The 25,404-nt window shown below is 42.8% G+C and overlaps 1 protein-coding gene across 1 annotated transcript; it reads right to left on the minus strand.

The window, feature by feature from the left end:
- Nucleotides 1-9,679: 9,679 nt before the first annotated feature.
- On the minus strand, nt 9,680-16,842 carry LOC114912485 (neuropeptide FF receptor 2-like). Its single transcript, XM_029259711.1, has 3 exons — nt 16,512-16,842; nt 10,967-11,066; nt 9,680-10,523 (listed from the first exon to the last, which is right to left on the minus strand). The coding sequence occupies exons 1-3, from the start codon at nt 16,840-16,842 to the stop codon at nt 9,680-9,682; spliced, it is 1,275 nt and encodes a 424-aa protein (XP_029115544.1).
- Between the last annotated feature and the right edge of the window lie 8,562 nt (nt 16,843-25,404).

Here is a 25,404-nt window from a genome sequence, read left to right on the forward strand (position 1 = left end):
AGGGACATGGGAATTCTTTGGTTGTTCAAACACAACTTGTACAACGGCACTCTAAGGTTGGATGACAGAGCTCCAACAGGAGAGAGATGAAGTGGTCCAGGTGGAATAACGCAATAGCCTGGACAAGAAGTTGCATGGAGTTGGAATCTATTCATCTTCCCATGGGTGGCATGGTGGCACAGTGGCTGGTGCTGCTGCTTCATAGAATTGGCACTGTGTGGACATGGGATCAAATCCATTTGAGTCTGTCTGGAGTTCACATCTTCCTCCTGTGGCTTTGCAGCTTTTGTGTGGCTTCCCCAGGTTCTGCAACATTCCAAAGACATGCAGTTCAGGTGACCTGACCACTTGAAATTGCCCGCAATGTGTTGCTCCCCTGTGACTGACTGGTGTACCCCCCAGCTTTGCATCTAGTGGTTCTGGGCTCCAGACTGTCATATCCCCCAACAGGACAGGTGGTTCATGAGAGTGACAGTCTTCTATTCATCCTCCCACCTGAACACATTCCCATGTATTCTGAAAAGCAAGTTATGCTTCAGTGACTTTTTTATGAGTATAATCAGCTATTTTCATTGTTGTTTTAATACAAAGAGCACTTATTTTATAAAACCAAAAGTTAAATGTTGGTTTTGCATTTAAAACAAAAACAAATTTATACAAACGGAGCCAAATTTTTAAAAAATTTATTTGTGCTTTTTATCACTGTTTTTGCATTTTCTGTTTTCCTTTTGGATCCTCTATCCCTAAGGTTCCTGTGGGCTCCATTCCAAACAGTAACTTTATTACCGTTATTAACCTTTCAAATCAAAACATCGGAGAACCAGTATTGATAATTCAAGAAATTGTCGACTTGTGTTTGATTTAGTGCTTTCCTTTCCTCTGGAAATTCAATAAAGACACATTGCCATCATTGTATGATAATTAAACAGCAATGCCTAGAAACATAACCTATTTAAAAAAAAAAAGAAAAAACTACAGATGACACATTGAAAAAGTTGTGGAACCATTAAAAACTCCCAACATGTGGGAATTTAATAGGAAAAACTTGTCTTGCACAAGAACAGACCTTGTGGGAACCGGAGAAAAATGTTTCAAAGATTGCAAAGGAGAACAAGTGGAAAATTACACACCCACACTTTCTGAACCACTTGTCCTATATGGGGTCACAGGGAACTGGAGCCTACCCAGCAACACAGGGCATAAGGCTGGAGGGAGAGGGGACACACCCAGGACGGGACACCAGTCCATCACAAGGCACCCCAAGCGGGACTCGAACCCCAGACCCACCGGAGAGCAGGACCTGGTCCAACCCACTGCACTACTGCGCCACCGCACCTCTGGGAAATTACACCTTAAATATTATAATTTAGAGAGTAAAAGAAAAACTTTTGAAGAAGTTCGCCTCCACAAGTTCAAAATTGAGAACGGCCGTATGCTGGCGTGAGTTGGCGGAAAAGGTACCTTCACCTTACCTTACCTAACAGTGAAATTGCAGCGCCCTCTCTGCAGGCATCGGAAAAAGTGTTACTTTGGAAAATGTCAAAAGAGCCCTGAAAAATGGCCTTTTCATCCTGCTAAGGACTATCCCTCAGTGAGAAAAAAGTGCCAGGCGCTCCGTCACTGTGGCAGCGTTTCCGCTTTCCAGTATAATGTGAGCGAGAGACGGCGGTTACCAAAACCACGCAAGTTCTCCTGCTCCCTCTTCACTTTTCTTCTATTAAAAGTGTAAAGTGAATCACAGCAGGGGTAAGAGCTGCTGCTGAATTGCCTGTTATACACTATAACTCACTGGTGCATGAGTTCACCGCGCTGCAACCTTCATACCTTTTTCACGCGCAAACCCGAAACTCCCAACTCTTGAGCCAAAGACACTTATTTCACATGTACTTTTGTTATGTATGCAACATTCCTGGAATTTCCTTTAATATTATCATCAGTCATTGCTAAGGAGAAAATAACAAAAACGTGTTTTATTTTGTTCTCTTGTCAGAATAAAGGGGGGTTTATTCATTTCGGTCGCGTTCGAGAAGTTGATTGAACGTGCTGGAAACTTTTAAAGACATCTGAGTGTTTCGATTTGGCGGCGACATATAGTTGGGGCTGGCGGCAGTGCCGCCACCTCGTGACCCAGGAGAGTTTGGATTGAGATCGTGACTAAACTCTGCCAGACACAGTCAGTCTCTATGTTGTCCCAGTGTTGAAGGGATTTCCTCCTACAGCTGCTCACTGTGTTTCTCCACTCAACCTGGGGCTACGTTGCCCCTGCAGTCACTGTAAATACACGGGCGTGGAAGGATGAGTCATGTTTTCTTTCCTTTAGACCTTGGGCTGCCTGACACTGGCTCCGAATCTCTGAGATGTGGATTAAACAGCCCTGATACTCAGAATGGGTGTCGTATTAGGAAAGATCACGGTGCTTGAGACGCAGCAGTAACACGATTCACACTACGTTCCAAAATATACATTTGACATAACGGCTACAGTCTGTTAATGTAATACAGTATTTAATACAGCAGAAAAGGTTTCTTACACACGTTTATACTTGTTCACTGTCAAAGTTGTGGCTAACATGGCATATTAATTATTTAATGTAATTTTGCACAGAATCCTTTTTCTCTGGACATTCACGTGTGCGGTGGAGAGCCGAAGACGAAGGAGAAGAGCTGGAACTTGCTGATGGGTGTGACGATCGGCTTGATGGACGCCCATGCCTGCTCAGCCTGACAGCCGGTCCCCGCGAAAGGACTCGGACTGTCAGCGAGGTGAGGCTGCTGAGAAGTGGTAACGCATTTTGAGTGGTCTGCCTGTCTCACACACTTTTTTCCTTGTCTCTGTGATGTCTGATTTCCACCATAATATTTATAAATTTCCCAATTAGCTTTTTTTTTTTAAATGCTGTTAAAAAATTTAATTTTAATGGCACTTCATACTAGGGTGGCGTATGAGCTGTGGAATACAGTGTATGATGCAGGGGGATGGATTGAAGATGTGCGTAGCCTGCAGTCGGAGTGTGGCCACATCTGCTGCTCCAAGTCACAATTTCACCGACAGCATCATGCAGTCATCCGAGATTATAAGACTCTCACGGGTTTGATAACACATAATTTTCAGCAATCCAGTAATATGCTCTCACTATTCGGTAATACTCTGAAGAACACTGTGAATCTTCTGTCTACTGCAAGCTTTGAGCCCAAGTTCACTCTTCTACTCTTCAACTCGCACAGTCTGCCTTGGCTCTACTGTTCCTCCCTTTGCTGGTGCTTTGATTTTGGCCTTTTGGTGACCATTTCTAAGTTCCCTCTTACACAACCATCCTCCTTTAACCCCGCACACATTCTACTGGATGCACACACACACTCACACACACGAAGCCGTTTGTCCCAAACAGGGTCACGGTGAGCCGTAGCCTAACCCAGGAGACACATAGGGAGCAATGCTGGAGGGGGAGGGGACACACCCAGGATGGGACGCCAGTCCATCACAAGGCACCCCAAGCGGGACTTGAACCCCAGACCCTCCAGAGAGCAGGCACAGGCCAAACCCACTGTATCTTCTACTAGACATATTTTCAAAACTCCACTTAATCCAAAATGCAAGTGGCAGCATTTGCAGAAGAGGATTTTAGAATGTCTCTGTCGAGAGCTGCCAATCACAAGTACTTTTTCAGACGGTATGTTGCTGAGAGGAGCCTGAATTTAGCATCACGGGACCGAATATGAGCTCTTTCAAAATCTGAAAAGGCAAAGCTGCTCAAGCACTGCTGCAGACCTGAGGGATGTGCTTTGAAATGTGTCCAGAAGAAATACAAGCCAACTTTTTAATTCCATAACGCAGCTGGATGCCGTCATCCAATCTGACAATGTACTTTGCTTATAAACCCAGCAAGTAAATATTATAAGTAATATTAAATTATTCATTGTTAAAGGAAAGTGACTTTAAGCCTTTCTGGTTGTGACTAAACTGCAAAGGCACCAGCTGGTGTCTTAAAACATGCAATTACTGTAAAAATCAGTGAATTATATATAAAATTCACTTCTTCAAGTTTTCAGTACAACCATAAAGCTGTAAAAAATCTGTTTAAAGGTACTCTTGTTCTTACTGAAAGCTTTAAAAATGGAAACTGAAGGGGCATAATCCTGTGTTGTGAATTTTTGCAGAGAAGACCTGGAGACTTGGAAGTATCTTCAGCAGGATTCTTTACTGCAGACGAGAGCATCGGCCCGCAACGTCAGAACGTGCCGTTTCGCGCCGTAGTCATCAAGTCTAACTAAGGGGGATATGCATTGTGGTTTTATAGGCTTTCTGTGGGCAGTCCTTAAAGGTGTAACCCTACACAAAGCTTTAGAGGTGATACCTTCAAACAAAGCATCAAAGGCAAGGAAGCCTTCACAGGACCCAACCCCCGACTGCTAGCTAACCCAAACTTCCTCATCGCCAAATGATCTAATGATGTGACCACCATCCAGCGACAAAAACTGGGATATGTCAACATTCTCACACAGTTTCATTTAGATGCAATCAATCACAAGCAATCACTGTGATCACATCAACAGGCAGACCCATTCAACTGTAGGTTTGATCTAATCATCCAGCGGACGTTGTCTCGAATGCCCACAAGCAATGTGTATTACCCTGATGTTTTCGCATGACAACATGGGACAGACAGACGATCGGTTGATCTCAAAGTGACCCTGAATTGTGGATTCCTACACCTGTAACAGTGAAATGAATGGCATAAATAGCAGGTGTTGTTTCTTTGACTCAAATTCCGCCATCCTACACAATTTGTGTAGTACAGAAAAGAAAAAAATAACAACTCCCAAAGCGAGTCAATAATAGTACAATATTGAACAGCAGTATGTTGGTGTTGCATTTTGAATTACAACAAGCAATACTGTGCAGCTTCAGATGAAAAACTACAGTGTAAATTACCACCACACACAGAAACCGCTTGTCCCAAGCAGGGTCACAGCGAGCCGGAGCCTAACCCGGCAACATAGGGCACAAGGCTGGAGGGGGAAGGGACACACCCAGGACAGGCCGCCAGTCTGTCACAAGGCACCCTAAGCAGGACTCGAACCCCAGAGCCACCAGAGAGCAAGCACAGGCCAAGCCCGCTGCACCACCGTGCCCCCCTAAATGATCTTCAATATTTACATTCACATTGCCAAGCTATCCGTTTCCTGAGAGTCAAACTCCAAGTGCAGAATTATGAATACCATCAAACGAGCGAGTCTGACACACTACTTGTGACACACTGCACACACTACACTTGTGCCTGTTAGAACCGAACTGAATTTGAACAGCAGCAGCAGCTCCTGCACAGATTTCGGAGTGAATGGCTTGATAAGAGGCACTGCAGTATTTCCCTTCCTCTGTGTACCAAGGTGTTCTCTCCTAAAAATCTCATAGATCATACCTAACCTGCCGAGACAAATGAAGAAAGAAGCAACATTTTTAATGAAACAATCCACATTTTAACCATTTGCATTAAATTCTTCCTACAGATACATTGAATTGGCTAATCTGCATATTGTTACTGACAGTGGGAATGAACAAACCTGCAGAAAATGGCAAATTCTTATGAATATAATTTAATTAAAATTATATCAAAATATGGTTGTCATTTCATACAGGAGCTTTAAATTCTGGACCAATCTATAAACAGCTCCCTGTGGAATGTCTGCTAGTTCAAAAACAGCTGACTATTTCGAGGATCACATGTCTCCATGTGTCTCTGTTGTTGGTGACATTAACCTATTTTTTTCTGTCAGTTGTATGTTACTTTGTAGAAAAGCATCTGCTAATCGAATAAATGCAAATGTAAGCTGTTTTCATACTTCTTGTAATGTGCTGCGTTAAACGTGAACGTGGCAAAGACAGAAATTATTCCTTGGTAAAATTCGGTTTTGAACGACAAATTATTCCTTTTAATCTTTTTCATATCCTTAATGTGAACTGCAGAGCAAACTGTAGAAAAAAGCATCAAGTGGAGCATTCATCAGCTACCTGTTTAACTGTAATTTGTAATTTGTCAGCTACCTGTGTAATTGTAATTTGTCTGATACCTTTGTAATTGTAATTTATCAGATACACGTGTAAGTGTAATTTGTAATTTGAAAGCTGCCCATGTAATTGTAATTTGTCAGATACCTCTGTAATTGTAATTTGTCAGATACATGTGTAATTGTAATTTGTCTGATACCTTTGTAATTGTAATTTAGAATCAGAATCAGAATCAGAATGAGCTTTATTGCCAAGTATGTTCGCACATACAAGGAATTTGTCTTGGTGACAGGAACTTCCACAGCACAGACAGAATGACAGTGGCAAGATAGATGAGAAGATAGAGTATGTGAATAGGGGATGAAAAATATATAAAAATATACAGTACCCAATATTATATACAAAAATAGTCACTAGTTACAAATGCAAGGGAGTGTGAGAAGAGATATGATGTGATGTGATGTTTATCAGCTACACGTGTTAGTGTAATTTGTAATTTGAAAGCTGCCCGTGTAATTGTAATTTCTCAGATACCTCTGTAACTGTCATTTGTCAGATACATGTGTAATTGTAATTTGTCAGATACCTCTGTAATTGTAATTTGTAATTTGTCAGCTACCACCGTGTCAGCAGTGCTGTCAGTCAACATCTCACCAGCAAAGATAAGTGTGCAGTACCCCTGTGTGTCAATCTTTCGTGCAAATGAATGTGACTGTACCTATGACTAATAAAACATGTCAACGTTAATAGAAATAAAAGATGTGTTCAGTGCGAAACTACCACACCATTAGCTTTTCACCCTCCTCTTTAAGAGTCCAAAACCCCTACTGCTCCCATTAAGGCTTCCTCTGGTGCGCTGAACTGGGGAACCCGAACTTACACTCCCTTTAGTCTATTTAAAGCCGGAATTGTACAAACTTTTCTGAAAACAACCTGCAGGGCACATATTTCCAGTTATCGTTTCCTGGCTACAATCCATTTCGCTTCATCCATGAACAAAGGGACCCCAGAGATGTTTCTTCACACCAAAATGGATCACCTCTGCTGAGGAGGATGATGTGTTGTGACTCGGTGGACTACACCACTGGCCATGCACTCACGTTTGTACATCTCAGACTTTCAGGGATGGACGGCCACTGCCAGCTTCGTGCAAATGTCTTCCACTAATAGAAATTAAAAGGAATGTAATACAGCCAGACACTTCATATAGAACAAAGTGTTTTACTAAAACTCGCTGGTACGTATATGTTCATGAACTCAGGTGATGATGTGAAAGCGGAAGATTTTATTTAGTACATGAAACTCACTACAAATGTCATATTAATACATTGCTCCTTGAACTTCAATGTATCCATTTATGCAGCAGTGTATTTTTCAACAGGGGCACATCAGGGTAAGAACATTTCTCAAGGACACTACAGCAGGAGTGCCATTTAACCCTCAGAACTTGCAGCTGCAAGGTGATGGCTCTAGCCACTATGCCACCTGCTGCCTTTCAATATAGATACAGAAGAATAACTATAAATGTTGGATTTATTGTTGCTCTTTAAGCGTATTGAGAGTGCAGTATTTCATTTTTCCATCAGGACTGATAGTTCATTGACAGTTTCTAAGAACAAGTCACTAGTGGGGTGAATGGCAATAAGAATTCTGGGGTCCCACAGCTGCAGAGGGTCCACAAAAAATTCCAGATGTAATTAATTTATTTTCTTCTGGAAGGCCAAAGCAAAAATATCTCAAGGGTCACTGAATTCCTAGCCGCACTCCTGTTGAGGAGAACTGTGGACTTTGGCAACTGATGTCATTTTGTCTGATGCTGGTTTTCGTAGAGAGTGTCTGAAATAAGAGAGTTGTGAAAATTGACGTGATAAAAAGGGCAATTGTTCTTCTCAATAAACAATAGTGATTAATAAGTAATTATGGATATGAAAACAACAATAAACCTGATCTTATACTTGAGTAGCAGCAGCAGCTGGTTGAGCATTGCTGCCACTTTTTACTTTATTGTAAGCATTTTGTTTTACAACTCTTACTAGTACAGCACGTTACTGTAAAGCACAACTTGTACACTGTGTAGGCTACATATTGTTTATTGAGTCCAACTGAAAAAAAATCACCACAAGTTTATAAAGTATAATATAAATAATATATAACAATCCCACTCATTCCTACAGCATCATCCAATTCATTTTAAGACCCTGCCATTGAGGCAAACTTAATAAATGTCACCTGATATTTTGGCAAATTGCCATGGTAACCGTGGCCAATAATTTCCAAGATAAAAATGCAGCCCTTCTTATCGAGCAATTCTAACACATACAGTATATTTACCAGAGATTTTCCACCCTTATAAACCCCAAAAGTGATTCTTACCCCAGCTGCTCTGTTGTGACCACTTTTTCCCAGTGTTTGTGTGTACACATGTTTTCCCTCTTTTCCCAGTGTTTGTACACATATTTTCCCATTTTTCCCAGTGTTTATACTTATTTATATATACACTAAGGTGGCAATCCTCTACATTTGTTACTTTTTCCTTCCCAGGCTTCAAAGGGCCCAAAACTTTCAAGAGAAGCTCAATAGCTCAAGATTTGTAGAGAAGTCCTTTGAGACTGAATAACAATATCTAGAATATTATAAGAACACCAGACTGTTACATGAAAAAATAATTGTGGAAAATTTCAATCATCACCTAAACCCGCTTGATTTGACAGACATTTGGCAATTTTCTGACGGGGAATCTGTCCGAAGAGCGAAAAAGTGGTCGTGTCACATTCACTGTTGCACAAAATTGTTATAATTCACTTTCATCTGTGCTGCTGTTGCTGCTAATAATTATTATTTGGTGAGCACGTGCATCCACAAAACACAGTTATTTTACATTTACATCTATTCATTTAGCAGACGCTTTTCTCCAAAGCGATGTACATCTCAGAGAAATACAATTTGTACATTACATTAGGAGAGAGACGTAGTTGCAGACGTGATTCTTAAGTAAATCTAGTTTGTTTCTTTCCACTTTATGCACCGATGTTCATCGCACAAATTTTCATATATTGTATTCTTTTCTCAGTACCTGGGTCACCTGGAAAGTTACAATTTCAAAGCTTCTTTGAGTTTTCAACATCTCAAAAAATCATTCAATATCTGTGCAAAATAATATATTTATAGACATTTTTACTGTAGCCAACTGGAACACAGTGCTATACCAACTATTATTTTTTTGTGAAAAAGGTGGAATTCGCTGTTAAAATGTTCATGTGCTGCATAGCTTTTCATGTGAGTGATTGTTGTGCTGAGCTGCATTCCTCACATCTAGCAGCCCTTTCTTACTTGTTTTTAATCATACACTGAGTGGTAACACCCTCTGCCTTTTCAGCTCATCGGCTGCTGTGCTTGACTTTCTCATGAAATGATATTTGGATTCTGTCAAACCATTCTCAATTGAATAAAATATCTGAGTCCTAAATTTCACTGAATTAATGAATTCATTCCACATTTTTTTAATGAAACTGTCACAATGACATGTTATCGAGAGGCCAATTAATGTCATAATTTTTTTTCCTCACATCATGTTGGGCTAACTTGGAGCCTTGCAAAAACACAAAATACATGCCCATCAAGTAGAGATATGTAATAAAACATATGTGAACCCATTAATTAGTCACCTTGAAGGTTAAATCCTTTTCACGCTGCTTAGTGTTGATACCTTTTCTAAGTCTTCCATGACCAAGTCTGGTTCTTTCACATTGTTGTTCCTCTTGAAACTGTTGTTCTCGTGACCGTTGAATGACACTTGATCTGCTGAGAGCTGCACGTTGGTCGGTAGTACAGCATTCCCTTGAACCCTGTGTGAGTATGTCTTCCTCCGCTCCATGTCCGCTGCGCACAGCTGCAACTTGAACGCCGCCTCAAATCCTCTTCTGAAGTTTTCGTTGAAGAAGCCATAGATGATGGGGTTGACGCTGCTGTTGAAGAAGGCCAGCCAGTGCGCAAAAGGATAAATGTATATGTTTATCAGCCTGTACTGGTATTCGGTGAGGCTAGCATAGTCACTGAGCATCATGAGAGTCCACAGAGGCAACCAGGACAAAATGAAGAGTAAGGCGACAATGAGTAACATCTTGATGACCCTCTGTTTCTTTTTCGACACTGCGTGACGGTTCTCCTGTCCGGGTTTACCCACTGTAGTAGGAACTGTTGTTTTGAAAAGAGTGATGCCAATACGAGCATACATAATCACAATCAAGGAAAGCGGAGCAAGGTAGATGTTGGCAAACAGAACAGTTGTGTAAATTTTCCGCATCTCTTGATTTGGCCAGTTCTCCCTGCACCAGTAAAAGGGATTCGTTTTGCTGCCATCTCCAGTAAAGATTCGGATTGTGTGCTCTTGGGTGACTTGCAGCATAACTCCTGATGGGCACATGATGGCAATTGCCAAAACCCAGATTACAACAATTATTAATGTTGATGTTGATATCGTCAACTTTTGCTTAAAGGGGTAAACAATGCATCTGAACCTGCAAATAAAAGAAAAATATTTTTAATGATTTTCTGAGAACTTCTTATGACTCCTTCACATGCACAGTTTTTTATTACTATGTTTGTTGTCCCTTGTTTCTTTTACTGTACTACAGTGTTACTGTATTGCTGCCAATCTGCAGCTAATTTTTGCCATTACCTCGTCATTTTTAATTGTCAGTGCTTTGTATGCTTCAGTATATTTGAAAAACAAAACTCACCAAAAGTAAAATAGGTACATGGCAGTCATGGTTCTTGTGTAACTTGTCATCCAGACCTGCCTGTCACACACTTGAATGAATTTTATTTAAAAATCCTTTTTAGTCCACATTATTTTGTTTTGTTGTGAAATGGGAAAAAAAAAATGTATTACTTCTATTTTCCCAGTAATCTTAAGTGAACCAGGAAAAAAACATTAGCTCCATCAGTCTGTTATTTTTACCTGTCAACAGCAATTGCCACGAGGGTAAAGACTGATGCTGACACAGATATGCCTTGGACCATTCCGCTCATTTTGCACACCAAACTTCCAAAAGGCCATCCTGTTGGGAAAGACCACAAAGTTTTTTCTGTATTGCTACATGAAAAAGTCTGAAACACACACTGGTCCTCACATTCTGTTTACCTGGAGCAGACAGGAATTACTTCTATTTTCCTTATTTACACAATAAATAAACTTTCAAGTTTTGTGTTTATTATCTCCCTAAAAAAATAAGCTTATTAAACCAATTGAATACAACCATATGCAATACAGTTGTCTTTCTAGTTTTATTTCAATTGAGAATAACTAACGGGACAGAAAAATAAATTGGCCAAAAATTAGCACCTTCTTTACTGGACCTTAGATGACCCACATGCTACTAATTACAACTATGGTTACATTTCCCTCTAAAGAGTACAATTAATTCCTAAAAACCTGCTTATAAAGTAAATTCTCGTAAAAATAAATCCTTGTAGAATAAACGTTTAATCCTCCTACTGTCCAAAGATATGTTCCATCGCATCTGGTGACTTTGAATTGCCTGCAATGTGTCCATGTGAGTAAATATGTGTATAAGTGTACTGGGATATTGTTCTGGATGTATCCCACTGTCATGGTTGCAAAGAGGCGTCAGACACAAGTGTGGTTGAATCGTTTTATTTTGCTGTCAGACAGGCAGAGAGAATCGTCAACAACAGGCAGGGGTCACCGATGAGCAAACGTTTGAAGTAAAGAGAGAATCCAAAACCATAATCCAAGAAATGAAACGAGAGATCAGAACACCAGGAAATCGCCGGAACAGGGATATAGGGTCAGAGAACAGAAGCACATGCGATAGCACAGGAGAACACAGGCGTAGGTGAGTGCATGGCTCAAAGAGGTTCTGTGATCTGGGCGGTCCGGCATTGTCCTTTTATGCTCCATCTCCCTGATCAACCACAGGTGTGTCAGGTCATTGTGAGGCCGTGGGCGTGACAGCATCCCCTACAGTATGAGCGACACCGGCCGCTCTACGTCACCTGGGTGAGGTGACCCCGTGGTTTGGGCAACAGCCGGTCTGGGTGGTCCCTGGGAAAATCAGGAACAAGGACAGAATCCAATGCATTCCACGCCGGCACTCCGCACTGCTCCTATGGACTGTATCCCTCCAAGTCTACGAGGTACTACAACTCCCCTGCCTGTGGCAAGAGTCCAGGAGTTCCCGGATGGCATAAGCTGGACCTCTGTCGACTTGCATCAGCGGGGATGGTGCCGCAGCCATGGTGGTTGGTGAAGGGACACAGCACTCGGTTTCAAGAGAGACACGTGAAAGGTTGGAATTCATCCACAACCGTGGAGGCAACTGGAGCCATTAGGTGACTGGGGTAACATGACAGTGCACCTTGAATGGGTCAATATACCGGGGGGCTGAGTTTCTTGGCTGGCAACTTCAACCAGAGATCCTTCATGGACAGCCACATTCGCTGACCAGGCAAAAAGGAGAGCGGATGCCGGTGGCAGTCCACTTGTTGTTGGTACCTACGGGTACAGCATTGGAGGTGGTCCTGGACAGCTTGCCAGGCCTCCGCATTGTCATTATACCAGGCATCTACAGCCGATTGCTTGAGCTGGGGTGCCAAGGGAACAAAGGGGGTTGATAACCACGCACACACTGAAATGGTGAGAGTCTTGTGGTTGTGTGGGTCAGTGTGTTGCGGGTGTATTCGGCTAAGGTAAGTATCAAGCCCACTGATGTTATTTGGAGCTGCAGTAACACCGCAAGAAACGACCAGTGTCTTGTTGCAGCCGCTTGACCTGCCCATTGGCCTGAGGGTGATAGCCTGATTGATGTCAGACTCACCGAGACCCCGAGCTTGTGTCAGAAGGTCTTCCAAACCTGGGATGTGAACTGGGACCCCTGGTCCAACACAATGTCCTCTGGAAGGCCATAGCAACGAAACACATGATTGAAGAACAGTTCCGCAGTCTCCAGGGCTGTGGGGAGCTTAGGGAGAGGGACAAGAAGGCATGCTTTGGAAAACCGGTCGATCACTGTGAACACTGTAGTCTTACCTTCCGATGGGGGAAGATCCACGAGGGAGTCAAGGGCCACATGGGACCAGGGACGGGCCAGAATTGGTAGGGGTTAGAGAAGCCACGCTGGCTTCTGAGTCGGGGTCTTTGTTTGGGTGTAGGTGACACACACACTAATATAACGCAAAACGTCTTCTCAGATAGAGGGCCACCAGAATTGTTTGTGGAGGAGGGAGAGCGTTCTACTGAGACTGGGATGTCCAGCTGCTGGGGAATCGTATGCCTACTTCAGGAGTGTCGATCACACACTTGTGGGTACGTATTGTTTCCCTGTTGGTGTCTCGGGGGTCCATGTTCGGTCTCTTGCGCCTTCTGCAAGTCCTGGGTGAATTTCTACTGCACAGGTGCAAGCATACAGTCCTGGGGCAGGATGAGTTCCGGGGTAGACAGGAGAGACCCCGTGTACCCGGGAGAGATCGTCGGGCTTGGTGTTCTTGCTGGCTGGCCTATATGACACAACCTGCTTGAAGTGGAACCTGGTAAAGAAAAGGCCCCAGCGGGCTTGACTAGGGGTCAGACGTCTGGCCTTCTAGAGTAACTCCAGGTTTTTATGATCGGTTATGATCAAGAAAGGGTGCGCAGCCCCCTCCATCCAATGCTTCCACTTTTCTAGGGCCAGTCTGATGGCCAAAAGCTCGCGGTTCCCTATATCGTAATTCTGCTCTGCCTTGGACAGCTTATGCAAGAATTAAGCGCATGGGTGGAACTTGGGTGGGTCGCCCTGTCGTTAGGACAGCACAGCACCTACCCCCATGACTGAAGCATTCACCTTGATGACAAAGGGCAATGTTGGGTCTAAGAATGTCATTCAGGTACACCAGGATTCCGTTGTTTACCAGGTCTTCTAACACATGATTCACAAAAGCCTGGAGCACATTGGGTGCATTGTCTAGACCAAATGGCAAGGTGCTCATAATGGCCCAGGGTAGCGCTGAAGGCCGTCTTCCACTCATCCCCCTCTCGTATCCGAACCAGGTGGTATGTGCTGGAAAGGTCTAACTTAGTAAACACCTGTGCCCCATGTACTTACTCGAGCGTAGCGGTGATTAGGGGTAAGGGACGTGGATATTTGACTGTGATACTATTGAGTACTCGATATTCTAAACATGAACGGAGGCCCCCGTTTTTCTTGATGATAAAAAAGAACCCAGGAGAGGCGGGAGAGGTCAAGGGATGAATGATGCCTGCTGCTAATGCTTCGGTTTTGTACCGCTGCATGGCCTCCTGTTCTGGCAGTGATAGGAGGTAGACCCGACCTCAGGGAGGTGTAGTACCCGGAAGGAGATCGATCGCACAATCCCAGGGTCTGTGCAGGGGCAGTGCCACTGCCTTTTCCTTGCTAAAAACCTCCCCGAGGTCCTAATATTCAGCAGGAACCATTACCTGTTATGGGTTCTCAGCGCACTCCACTGAGGTGGCTCTGCACGGCACGGACAGACACACCTTACTGCACTGGGACCCCCACGCAATCAGCTCCCCCTTATTCCAGCAAAACACCAAGTCGTGCTATAGCAGCCAGGGGAAACCTGGGATTATGGGGTTGTCTGGAGACTTAATCAAAAAGAACCCAAGCTCCTCCTGATGACAAACCCCTACTCCCAGGCATAATGTGACCATGTGAGCTTCTCCTACCCCGGTCCCTAGAGGTTGTTCATCCAAGGCACTGATTCTTAACGCAATGTCACACGCCCCCCCGGGTACTTGTCGGGCATCTGCGAATCCGATATCCATAAAGCACCCCGTTACACTCGAGTCCACTAGTGCCCGCGTACTGACCCGATTCTCCCCCCATGTAAAGACCACCTGAAGCGTTATCTTTTCAAAGTGTCATATAAAGTAAAGATGCATGAAGCTTTCATTTGTTTTCTTATTTTAGTACGTCCTTCATACTTGTATTATTAGGCCTTATAACCATGATGGGTGATGGCATTACACTGTTAAAAAGTCAAGAAATTTCTAGAAGATTCTTTATAAGACAACCTGAGATGCACAGGAGAAAACACTCTACACAGAGGACGGACACTGCTTGCCCTGTGCAGGGCTCAAAATCACTAAGCCTCATATTTTACATTTGCTTGGATGTGAGATATTGGATATATCTTCTAACTTATATTGGATATTATAAGCTAGAATTTTAGGACATTAGCATTCACTGTACAAAGGAAACCTTTATTTGGAAGCTATGACATTTTTTATTAGTTTTTTCATTTTCAGCTAATTTTGCTGTTCATTCTGTTCCAGATAATCATTTTTAATCAGTATATATCCAAATCTGGCACACAAGGGTACATAAAATGCAATTGTAACTCCCATTCTGTTCCATATTAGAGGAGGACTAATCATTAGATTTGCTTCTTTATTGAAAGGACTCTCACAACAGGCAATAACGGAGTAATGAAGGTGATGGGTAAGGTGTCTGTCCAGAAGGAGTACCTCTGATTATGTAAAACACATATTAATGGCAGTCACACTGGAAAAAAAAATTGTGTATGCTAACAGAGAGCATGCAACAGCCTGGAGGCCAAGCAGAAATTCAGTCTTCAAAGTCGGACCAAAATATAGAAGAAAGGTTTTTTATAAGATGTTTTTCTAGGCTTTGAAAGACGACTAAGGAGCCGGCTGTACCGACTGAAAGAGAACAGATTGAACACTGAAGAAAAAGTTCATCCAGGTGTGACACAGCAGAGGAAAAGGAGAAATCAGAGTGAAAAAAGTTAAGCTGAGATTTCAGAAAAGTGTGAGCATTTAATAGAAATAAGCAGGCCACCTGGTAGACCTACTGCATAAAGTCAAGGATGAGCAGAAAGAGGAGCAGTGCGACAGCAGCCTTTTTAAAGACGTCATTGTAACGGCGCTGAGGGGAGCTGAAATAGCTCCGTGCATATAGTTGTTATTAGTGTTCATGTCTGTACATAGTTGTCTGTGTTGTTCTGATTGGTTGTTGTTCTGTTAATGCTTGGTGCGTCATGAGGGGAATTGTAGGGAATTCTAGGGTTGGCCCCATAACCTTTGGGTGCGATGGGGGGGCTGGGAGTGACTCATGGGGATTCTCCAGTGTTTCAGGATCACTTGTACTGTCTGAAGTGTCTTTGCTAAGACTGCTGCCAAAAGACAAGTACCCTGCAAATATAGAGCGCGTTCCTTTTACCCTGACTCCTGAGCCTGTTTCTAGCAGCTCCATGGGGGATGCTACATTATTAGTTGTACATACTAAGGTTTTCAGAACACCGAATCAGTAATTTAGTTCTTCTCAGAATTTTATGTGCTTTTAATGTTACAGCACCGAAAATGTATTTTTTTAAACATTCTTCATCCTCACCTTGTGATTGAAATGTATTACATACATTTACGTACAGTAAGTTACTCCAGTCAGCTAAAACTCTGGTGGTGTAAGATTCATTTTTACTTAAATAGGGAAGCGATTATTACTTACCAGTAATGATGTTATCCAGAAGGGTTGTTGGCATGCAGAAAATTCCGACAAGAAGGTCACTGACTGCAAGGTTCAAAATGAATAAATTGGTAACTGTCCGCATGTTCTTGCTTCGCAGCACAATGAAACAAACCACTCCGTTCCCAACCATGCACACGAGAAAAATGAGCAAATAGGAGATAATGAAAACAGCTGCAACAGATGGCTGGTGCAAATAGTATCCAACATATGTAATGTTGGGCTGTGGAAAGTAGTAATCCTCAGATGTATTCAGAAAAGTCCAGTTCAGGATGTCTTCAGATGTGAAGTTGGGCTCCAGGCTTTGGCTCATTTTAGACCTACAGAAAAGGAACAAAATTTTTACAGCCAAATATAAATGATAAACATATTAATGAATATTTGCATACATTTTCTCCAAACAGGAATGTAAACTCTTTAAGTATATGGCTTTTGTGTGAGTAAGAGGAACAAAAGCAGTTACAGCTACAAAGCGTTTAATATTAAGGAGGCAGTGAGTGTGTTCATCATTTCTGTCTGTCATAAATGTACTTTATACTGCGCTGCATGGAAGTGTGTGAACCCATTGTGTCCCTTAGTTTTAGCATAAAATGGTTATTTAACGGGGGGTGCGGTGGCACAGTGGGTTGGACCGCAGTCCTGCTCTCCGGTGGGTCTGGGGTTCGAGTCCCGCTTGGGGTGCCTTGCGACGGACTGGTGTCCTGTCCTGGGTGTGTCCCCTTCCCCCTCTGGCCTTACGCCCTGTGTTACCAGGTAGGCTCCGGTTCCCCATGACCCTGTATGGGACCAGTGGTTCTGAAAGTGTGTGTGTGTGTGTGTGTGTGTGTGTGTGTGTGGTTATTTAATGAGAATCAGTTTTTCTCATGTGACATAACAGGTGTGTACTGACCTGTTCCAAATGTTGCTTTACAGGAAATCGTGTGTGTAGCACAAACAGGATGGCATGGGGGCACAGTGAGTAGTACTCCTGTCTCATAGGACCTGGGTGGTATGAGAGAACGTGGGTTCGATCACTGCTCAGTCTGTGTGGAGTTTGCACGTTCTCCCCGTGTCTGCGTGGGTTTCCTCCGGGTGCTCTGGTTTCCTCCCACAGTCCAAAGACATGCTGTTCAAGTTCCCCATAGTGTGTGAGTGACAGACAGAGATAGTGTGTGTGTTCCACTGATGTATGGATGAGTGACCCATTGTAAGTAGTGTATCTAGCAGTGTAAATCTTGTGGTGCTCTGGTTTCCTCCCACAGTCCAAAGACATGCTGTTCAGGTCCCCCATAGTGTGTGAGTAACAGAGAAAGTGTGTTCCACTGATGTATGGATGAGTGATCCATTGTAAGTAGTGTATCTAGCAGTGTAAGTCACTACGGTGAATAAGGTGTGTGGGCTGATTACACTACATAGAGTTCACTGGAAGTTGCTTTGCACAAATGCGTCTGCTAAATAAATAAATGTAAATGTAAGAAACATGGAATTAGCGCAGGTGCAGAACTACCTGAAGTGCAAGTTGTATTTGTTAAACCAGGAAGGTCAGAAGAAAATATCTGACCATCTATAAGTCATTTATTCATTTTACACGTTTAAGATTTACATTTTATAAGTTTATTCTAATATACTATATAAGAATAATGACCATCCCTATGGGGTTCACATACTTTCGAGCAGCTCTATAAGTACAATAGATAATAATATAATAAAATGGTTTTTTTGTGGGATTAGATCACGAGACGCAAAAAAAAAGGAAATGCTGTAAACATGGGAAGTCAATGTTTATCAACATGCCAGGTCTGAAAAACAAGACCAGCGAGCTGAAACTGCAATTAATCCATGACAGGAACACAGCTAACACCTCATGGAGTATTAGAGCAGTGAGCTGAAATGGTATTTTTCATGGAGTGAGAGAAAAAGGAGACGTACCGAGCAGAGTATAACAAACAGTACTGAAGCATTATTCTTATGAAAGTCGGTGTGCATCAACATTAAATTGGCCAAATTGCCTCTGATGAATGAATCTCGTCGAGCCTCTGTCCATTTGAATACGCTTGTAGCGACACTTCTGAAGATCCACTCACAAACCAACTTTAAGGGCTAAGGGATTGTCCACACCTGGCATCAAGTACATCTTTGCTCTGAATCACAAAAGCAAACTGACTGCACTGATTTTAAAATTTCAAGCAAACAAGCCTTGTCGTTTATACGTATTTAAGCATCAGCAAGGAGTGTTATTGGTTCAGTACGGAAACAAGTGGATTTGCATTCTGTCTGCAGTCTTCTCCTTCACTCTGTTCGCTCTCTATTCGCTCGTGCGCTGAGACCGGACTAGAGCCGTAGTGCTGTGTTTCGCACTTTTAAATTTAAAGGTTAAAAATTTCAAATTCCTCCTATTCCCAGATTCCACAATGCCCCCGTAAAACCCCTTAACTACTCTGCTTTTACTGCTGAACATCGTTCCCCGTCATGACACTAATTATGTTTATTTTCAAGTGAACAGAAAAGCCAGTGCATTTTTCCCACAAGTGTCTAAACATGTTCTGTTTATTTCGCTGTAGGGAGATGCTTCTCTGCAAACAAAAGTAGATAGATGCTAGTGAAATGCAGTCTTAGGAAAAATCTCCTGACATATCCAAAAACGAGCACATGGCATCACATCTGGAGAGCCAGTTAAAAAATTGAAAAGCAAGAAAAGCAAAGGAGAAATTTTTAGGCTGTGTCATACTACTAATGGTACTTCTGCTCTGCATGTCCGTTTCTTCAAGTGTTACCTTTGCAAGTAGAGAGATCAAATGTAAGTGAACTCCACATTCACATGTTAGCAGTTTGTAAAAATACAGGCACTAAAAAGAAAATCAAGAATTAAATTAAAGAATTAAATTTTGTTTATGTGGACTTCATACCTGAAGCAGTTGAAAATATTATACTTTAATTAATCTAATTTAGCTTGTTAATTGCAATAACACACACACAATACTGTAAAATTAAAAATTGAAATTATAGACAAAACAATATGAACAAGTCAAAATGTTCACCTGTGTTAAACATATATTTTGGAGGATCTGGTTCAGGATATAGAGAATTCTCTTGTAAAGTACAACTCCCTTCTGCCTTCCAACGTTTGCAAGCACATCTCCGAAGCTCTTCCTCAGCACAGCCTCTACAGACCCCCTTTGGCTCACGCTCCAAATGCATTTCGAGAAGGAAAAGGTGTTGGATGGTTCAGGCATGCAGAATACCTTGAGAATACCACAGTCCCCCCGACCCAGACCACACTGCTTCCCGCTGAGCATGTAGTTGCAATGTAGCTACCCAAGGATATACAGTTTGCACTTAAATATAATTTTGTTTTTTTTTTTTTTTGACTATGCTGATGTACGAACAATGCCTTCCAACGCCCCCCAAAGAGATCTGTTCATAATCTGACTGACTAAAGCCTGGTATCCCTGACACACCCACGACCGCGTGCTCCGATCCTGCACCTGCAGCCGATCAAGGAGGCACAGGTAAAAGGATGGCTCAGACACTCCTGAGTGCGGAACCTCTTTGAGAGCAACCGCAGCACCTCGCCCAAGTTCTTCACCGGTGTATTTATTCTCCTTCTGTTCGGCCCCTTGACTCTTTGCTCTTGTCTTACCGGTTCTGACATCTGCCTGCCCCTCCGTATGACGTTTGCTGAGCAACTGACCTGTGCCCATCCCTGACGATCCTCTTGCCTGCCCCAACTGGATAAACATGCTACCGCGTCTGAATCCGTCGGCTGGATCCCCGAGTTCCACCACGATAACCCCCACCCATTATGTGTCACTTCACCCCCCAAGTCAAAGCAGTCAGGAACTGGGGCTGCTTCCAAAAAGGCCACAGCAGCTGCATATAAATTATGTGTTGCTGTTGCTTGGATCAAACAATTAATGACACTACAAAAAGCGTTATGTTCTCAGACGAGAAATGCTCAAACAAGACAGAGAATCAAAAATTAACACTGCATAATATGTTCATCACAGGAACAAGAAAAATGTGTATTATAATATGTGCAATGTAATAAACTATGAAGTACAACAGTAGAGATTTTGGTTGCACGTATAACAAAAATTCCATAATAGGATGCACAGAATCTTTTTTTAATTAATTCCAAAGAGAATTTTTACTTTAAAATGTTGATTATATTGATCCAGAAACAATATTTTAATCATACATTAGTGTAAGCAGTAAATAAGCAAAGTAACCCCATGTATAATGACAAGCATGAAGCAATTCATCAGGCTATATTGTCAGCATATTTTTTATAAGGAAACATGACTTTTTGTTGAAATAATTCTATATTTCATAACATAAACATCAACACATGTATTGCCTCTAAACACTTCTCTTGTAATTACATAGACTTGTGTTTTGTGTTCATAAAGAAATCTGAAGTAAATCAGTTCAATGTGCAACAGGCAGTGAAATTGCGAAAGAGTGAAAGGAGAAGAGTGACACATGGAAAAAAATTGTGTTATCCCCCATGCTCCCAGATTGCAGCTATTTATGCACATAAATGGAATCATAGCAGGTCCTCTTTAGTCCCACAACCTTCTCGCCTATGAAAGCGCATAAAAATGAATAAAATAGCTGCTCGCTGCTGGAATCTGAAATAACAAGCTGACATTAAAAATTACACAGTGAGCTGGAGATGAACTGAAAAACAGACAAAACCTGGAAAGCAGTCAAAGCCAAGAAGCATCCCTGTAATTTTCCCTTCCTCCTATTTGTAACACTGTTGAGTCAAAAGCCACATCCCGCCTGCTGTTCTTCAAAGCAACATTCCTCATGAAAACGGCAGTTAGACAAATGCTCTGTGCCGATATCACGTGAGTTGAACTGCACAGAAACAAAGAAGACTGAGGGTGTCCATGGCAGAAATGACCCTAACCCTACATCCTAACCCTAACCCTAAGCTCTAACCCTAACTGTAATCCTCACCCTAAACCCTAACATTGACCCTAACCCTAACCTAAACCCTAAACTCTAACCCTAAACCCTTACCTTAACCCTAACTCTAAATCCTAACCCTAAACCACAGATCCCAACCCTAAACACTAAACCCTAACCCCAACCTAAACCCTAAACCCTAAACCCTAAACTTAAACCCTAACCCTAACCCTAATCCTCAGCCCGGTCCATCAGACAGCAACTCTAAATGAGGTCAGATTGCTCGTTGAAAATTAATTCCTCTCCTTGTTCAAGCCAGGCTATTATTTGTGGCGATGCGGCAATACGAGGGAGGGAATATTTCACGTGAATGCAAGGGAAGCTCAGGTCTCTCGCCACGCCACGCCACGCCACGCCACGCCACGATGCCGCGGTTTGCAGCGCACGCACACCCGACACGTTCGGCTCTGGCGCAGGACACACGGAAGAGCCGCGCCACGCGCACGTGAGCCGATGCCTCCACATCCCACGCTGTCCCGCAGTCCCGCACAACGAGTCCGCAGCGCAACAAGACACGAATTAAGTTGCTTACCGCGCGCGCGCCTCAGCGCAAAGACGCGCCTCGGTGCTACACCTGTGTCCAGGTAGAAGGAGCCATGGAGCGGCTCGTCGCCTTTCCAAGAGGAGCTCAGGCGCGTCTCGACTCCGTTGAGGCTCTTTCCTCCGCGCGCTCTGAACACGTCCCTTGCGGCTCGAACCCGGGCGACTCTGCGCTGCGCTGTTTTGCGGCGGAGCTCTCCGAGGTGCTGAGAGGAAGTGCGCGCGTCATGGATGGGGCTGGGGGGAGGGGTGGACGGACGGCGGATCGCTCGTTATTTACAGAGGCGGGCGTGTCATTCGAAGGTCCTTAACCACATTCTTCTTTCCCCAAGAGGAGCAACGGCATCGGCAGTGAGTGATGGAGGAAAGATCCAAGAGAATGTGTTCAAATCAGCTGCACAGGGAAAGAGGCTTCATATATTACATGAAAAAAAAAATATATATATACACATGAGGCCTCTTTAACCTATTTTGTATAATATATACACACACACACACACACAAACACACACACACACACACATTTTCAGAACCGCTTGTCCCATACGGGGTCGCGGGGAACCGGAGCCTACCCGGCAACACAAGGCGTAAGGCCGAAGGGGGAGGGGACACACCCAGGACGGGACGCCAGTCCGTCGCAAGGCACCCCAAGCGGGACTAGAATCCCAGACCCACCGGAGAGCAGGACCCGGTCCAACCCACTGCGCCACCGCACCCCCAGCTAAAAAACATACAAGTGCGCGTATTCCTACACACCCGCCCTACTGTACATCTAGACATGCAGTACAGAGATACTGTACATACAATACACACGGATACAAACAGATACATAATTTATCATCATTTCCATAATGGACTCTTCCTTTGACCTACAGATAGCACCAGGAAAGTAGCACTATAAAGGAGAATATATATACCCCGAGAATTCAATTCAATTCAATTCCGTTTATTTTTACAGAGCGCTCTTCTCACGCAGTGAAACAGACAGTTGACTAATGGCTACCATAATAAAGTACTTTTATAGTGCTATAAGTATGCCTACTGGTCACTGGGGAAAGGAACAAAAACTCCCAACTGAAGGTTGAAGGAGAAAAAACCTCCGGGGGTCCATGGGCCAGTGGTTGCCCACCCCTCCCGGGCATTCTAGAAAGTAACAATTGTAAGACAGTGTAACAAGTAATAATGATTATGTTGCTAAATGGCATCTTGGATCCCCAGCTCAGCATGGAAAGTCTCGTTCGTCATGGCAGATGGACATCATCCTCTGTCAGCATGGGATTCGTCTGTCACCACTGGTTGGCCTCCTCGGGTATTATGCAGCGAGGTAGTGCTCAACAAGAAGAAAGAACGGAGTTAGTAATTTGTTACTTAAGTTAATTTAATATGCATTTTTATAAAGGTGATGAAAAACAACCAAGGCAGGTGGAATTACATTACGAGGTGGAATGCCTGAGTGAACATGTAAGTCTTTAGTCGGGATTTGAAAACAGAAACAGACGGGGTATTTCTGACAGTAACTGGTAGACTATTCCACAGTTTAGGCGCTCTATAAGTAAAGGCGCAACCTCCTACTGAGGTCTTATTGATCACAGGTACTTTAAGGTAACCTGCATCTAATGAACGGAGATATCGTCCTGGGATATAAGAATCAATGATCTCACAAAGGTAAGCTGGAGCAATGCCAGGTACTGCCTTATAGGTCAAAAGTAGGATTTTATAATCAACTCTAAATGCGACCGGGAACCAATGCAACAATTTAAGTACCGGTGTTATATGGTCAAACTTCCTAGTTCTAGTGACAATTCTCACAGCAGCATTTTGTACCAGCTGTAGCCTGGATACAGTCTGGTATGGAGAACCCGACAATAAAGCATTCCAGTGATCCAGCCTGCTTGAACAAAGCATGAACCAGTTTCTCAGAATCCCGTCTCAGGAATCGCTGATATTTAGCTATGTTTCTTAAATGAAGGAAGCACAATTTAATCAAAGCATTTACATGTGTTACAAATGACAGCTTTCCATCCAGCAGGACACCCAATCCTTGACACAATCCATACGCTTGAAGCTAATACCATTTGTTGTAAAGATTGGTGTGATTATGTCGAGAGTTTTGGCATCACCACCCAGCACAAGTACCTCTGTTTTACTGGCATCTAGAGATAAAAAATTTTTACTCATCCATAATTTTATACTGGTAAAACAATTAGCTAATGACGCCACATGTGATAGATCATCAGGCTTAAATGATACATAAAGCTGTGTGTCATCGGCATACGAATGGAAATTCACATTGTGTTTGCGAAAAATGTCACCCAATGGTAACATATAGAGTGAGAACAGTAATAGCCCCAACACAGAGCCCTGTGGCACACCATACTGAACCGTAGTTGAGATGGAGGGGGTGCAGTCATCAGATTTCAGTACAAGTAGAGAAGAAAAAACAGAAGTAGCTCAATTTCTAAAAATTTGTTTCTCATATAGTCTATACATCTTTGCAAAGTAATGCTGAGAATACATTCCATAGGTGCTCAATGAACCAAAGTGATATTTTCAGAACTTCAAAATGTTGCAAAATGTCATGAACCATTACAAAATGCCACACACCAGAACTCCAAACCTTAAAAAAAAAATACATCTTTGGTGCTCCATTTAAAAAGTAAGCATAAAATCATAAGCACACAGCATCTGTGGTTTTTTATTGTGTCCCCAATAGTAGGTTTTTTTCACTCATCATTATGACTGACTAACAGAACAACAGCTCAAATAAAATTGTTATGTATAGAAAAATAGCCACCCTATCTATTAAAAAATCCATTTTCAGTATAAAACCTACCGTATGTTTTCTATGTATTGTTTCCAAAATTAAGTTATCATAAGATACTAAACCAGGATTACCAAGAAAAGTCTACAGACCTTTTGTCTCTTGTAGTCTGTGAATGAAAATTTCTATATTAAGGTGTCAACACCTCATTGCACCCATATTGTATTTTGTTAAAAATGATAAGCCTTAGTGCATCTGCTAATGTGTGTTGCTAATGTTCAAAGATAATTCTAACCCAAAAGGTTATTGTCATGTCCACACCCGCAACTCAACCAACAACACCTGACTCTGCTCCAGCACCTGATTAACTGCTCACCCTTTAAAAGACCCTCCTCAGTTCCCATACCTTTGCAGAATCTCATCAGGGACAACCGCCTTTCCTTGTGACTCCTCACACAAACGCATCTCCAGTTCTTAGTTGACGTTCTCTGGCTTTGTTTCTCGACCATGTCCACGGATCTTCGTTTCAACTCCGATCGCCATTCGACCCACTCTTCTCTTCGTCTCCTGATCTCGCCCATGGATTCCCGCTCTGACCCCGGCTGCCGATCGACCGACCCT

The sequence above is a fragment of the Scleropages formosus genome, chromosome 17, assembly GCF_900964775.1.
Source record: "Scleropages formosus chromosome 17, fSclFor1.1, whole genome shotgun sequence".
Lineage (NCBI taxonomy): Eukaryota > Metazoa > Chordata > Actinopteri > Osteoglossiformes > Osteoglossidae > Scleropages > Scleropages formosus.

What these genes read in the sequence shown, in the direction of transcription:
- LOC114912485 (XM_029259711.1), bottom strand. Translation starts at nt 16,842, where the DNA reads ATGAGCCAAAGCCTGGAGCCCAACTTCACATCTGAAGACATCCTGAAC. An exon ending in TCTGGATAACATCATTACTG is followed by an intron (nt 11,067 to 16,511) that starts GTAAGTAATAAT and finishes CTTTCCCAACAG; the next exon opens with GATGGCCTTTTGGAAGTTTG. An exon ending in GTGGCAATTGCTGTTGACAG is followed by an intron (nt 10,524 to 10,966) that starts GTAAAAATAACA and finishes TTTTATTTGCAG; the next exon opens with GTTCAGATGCATTGTTTACC.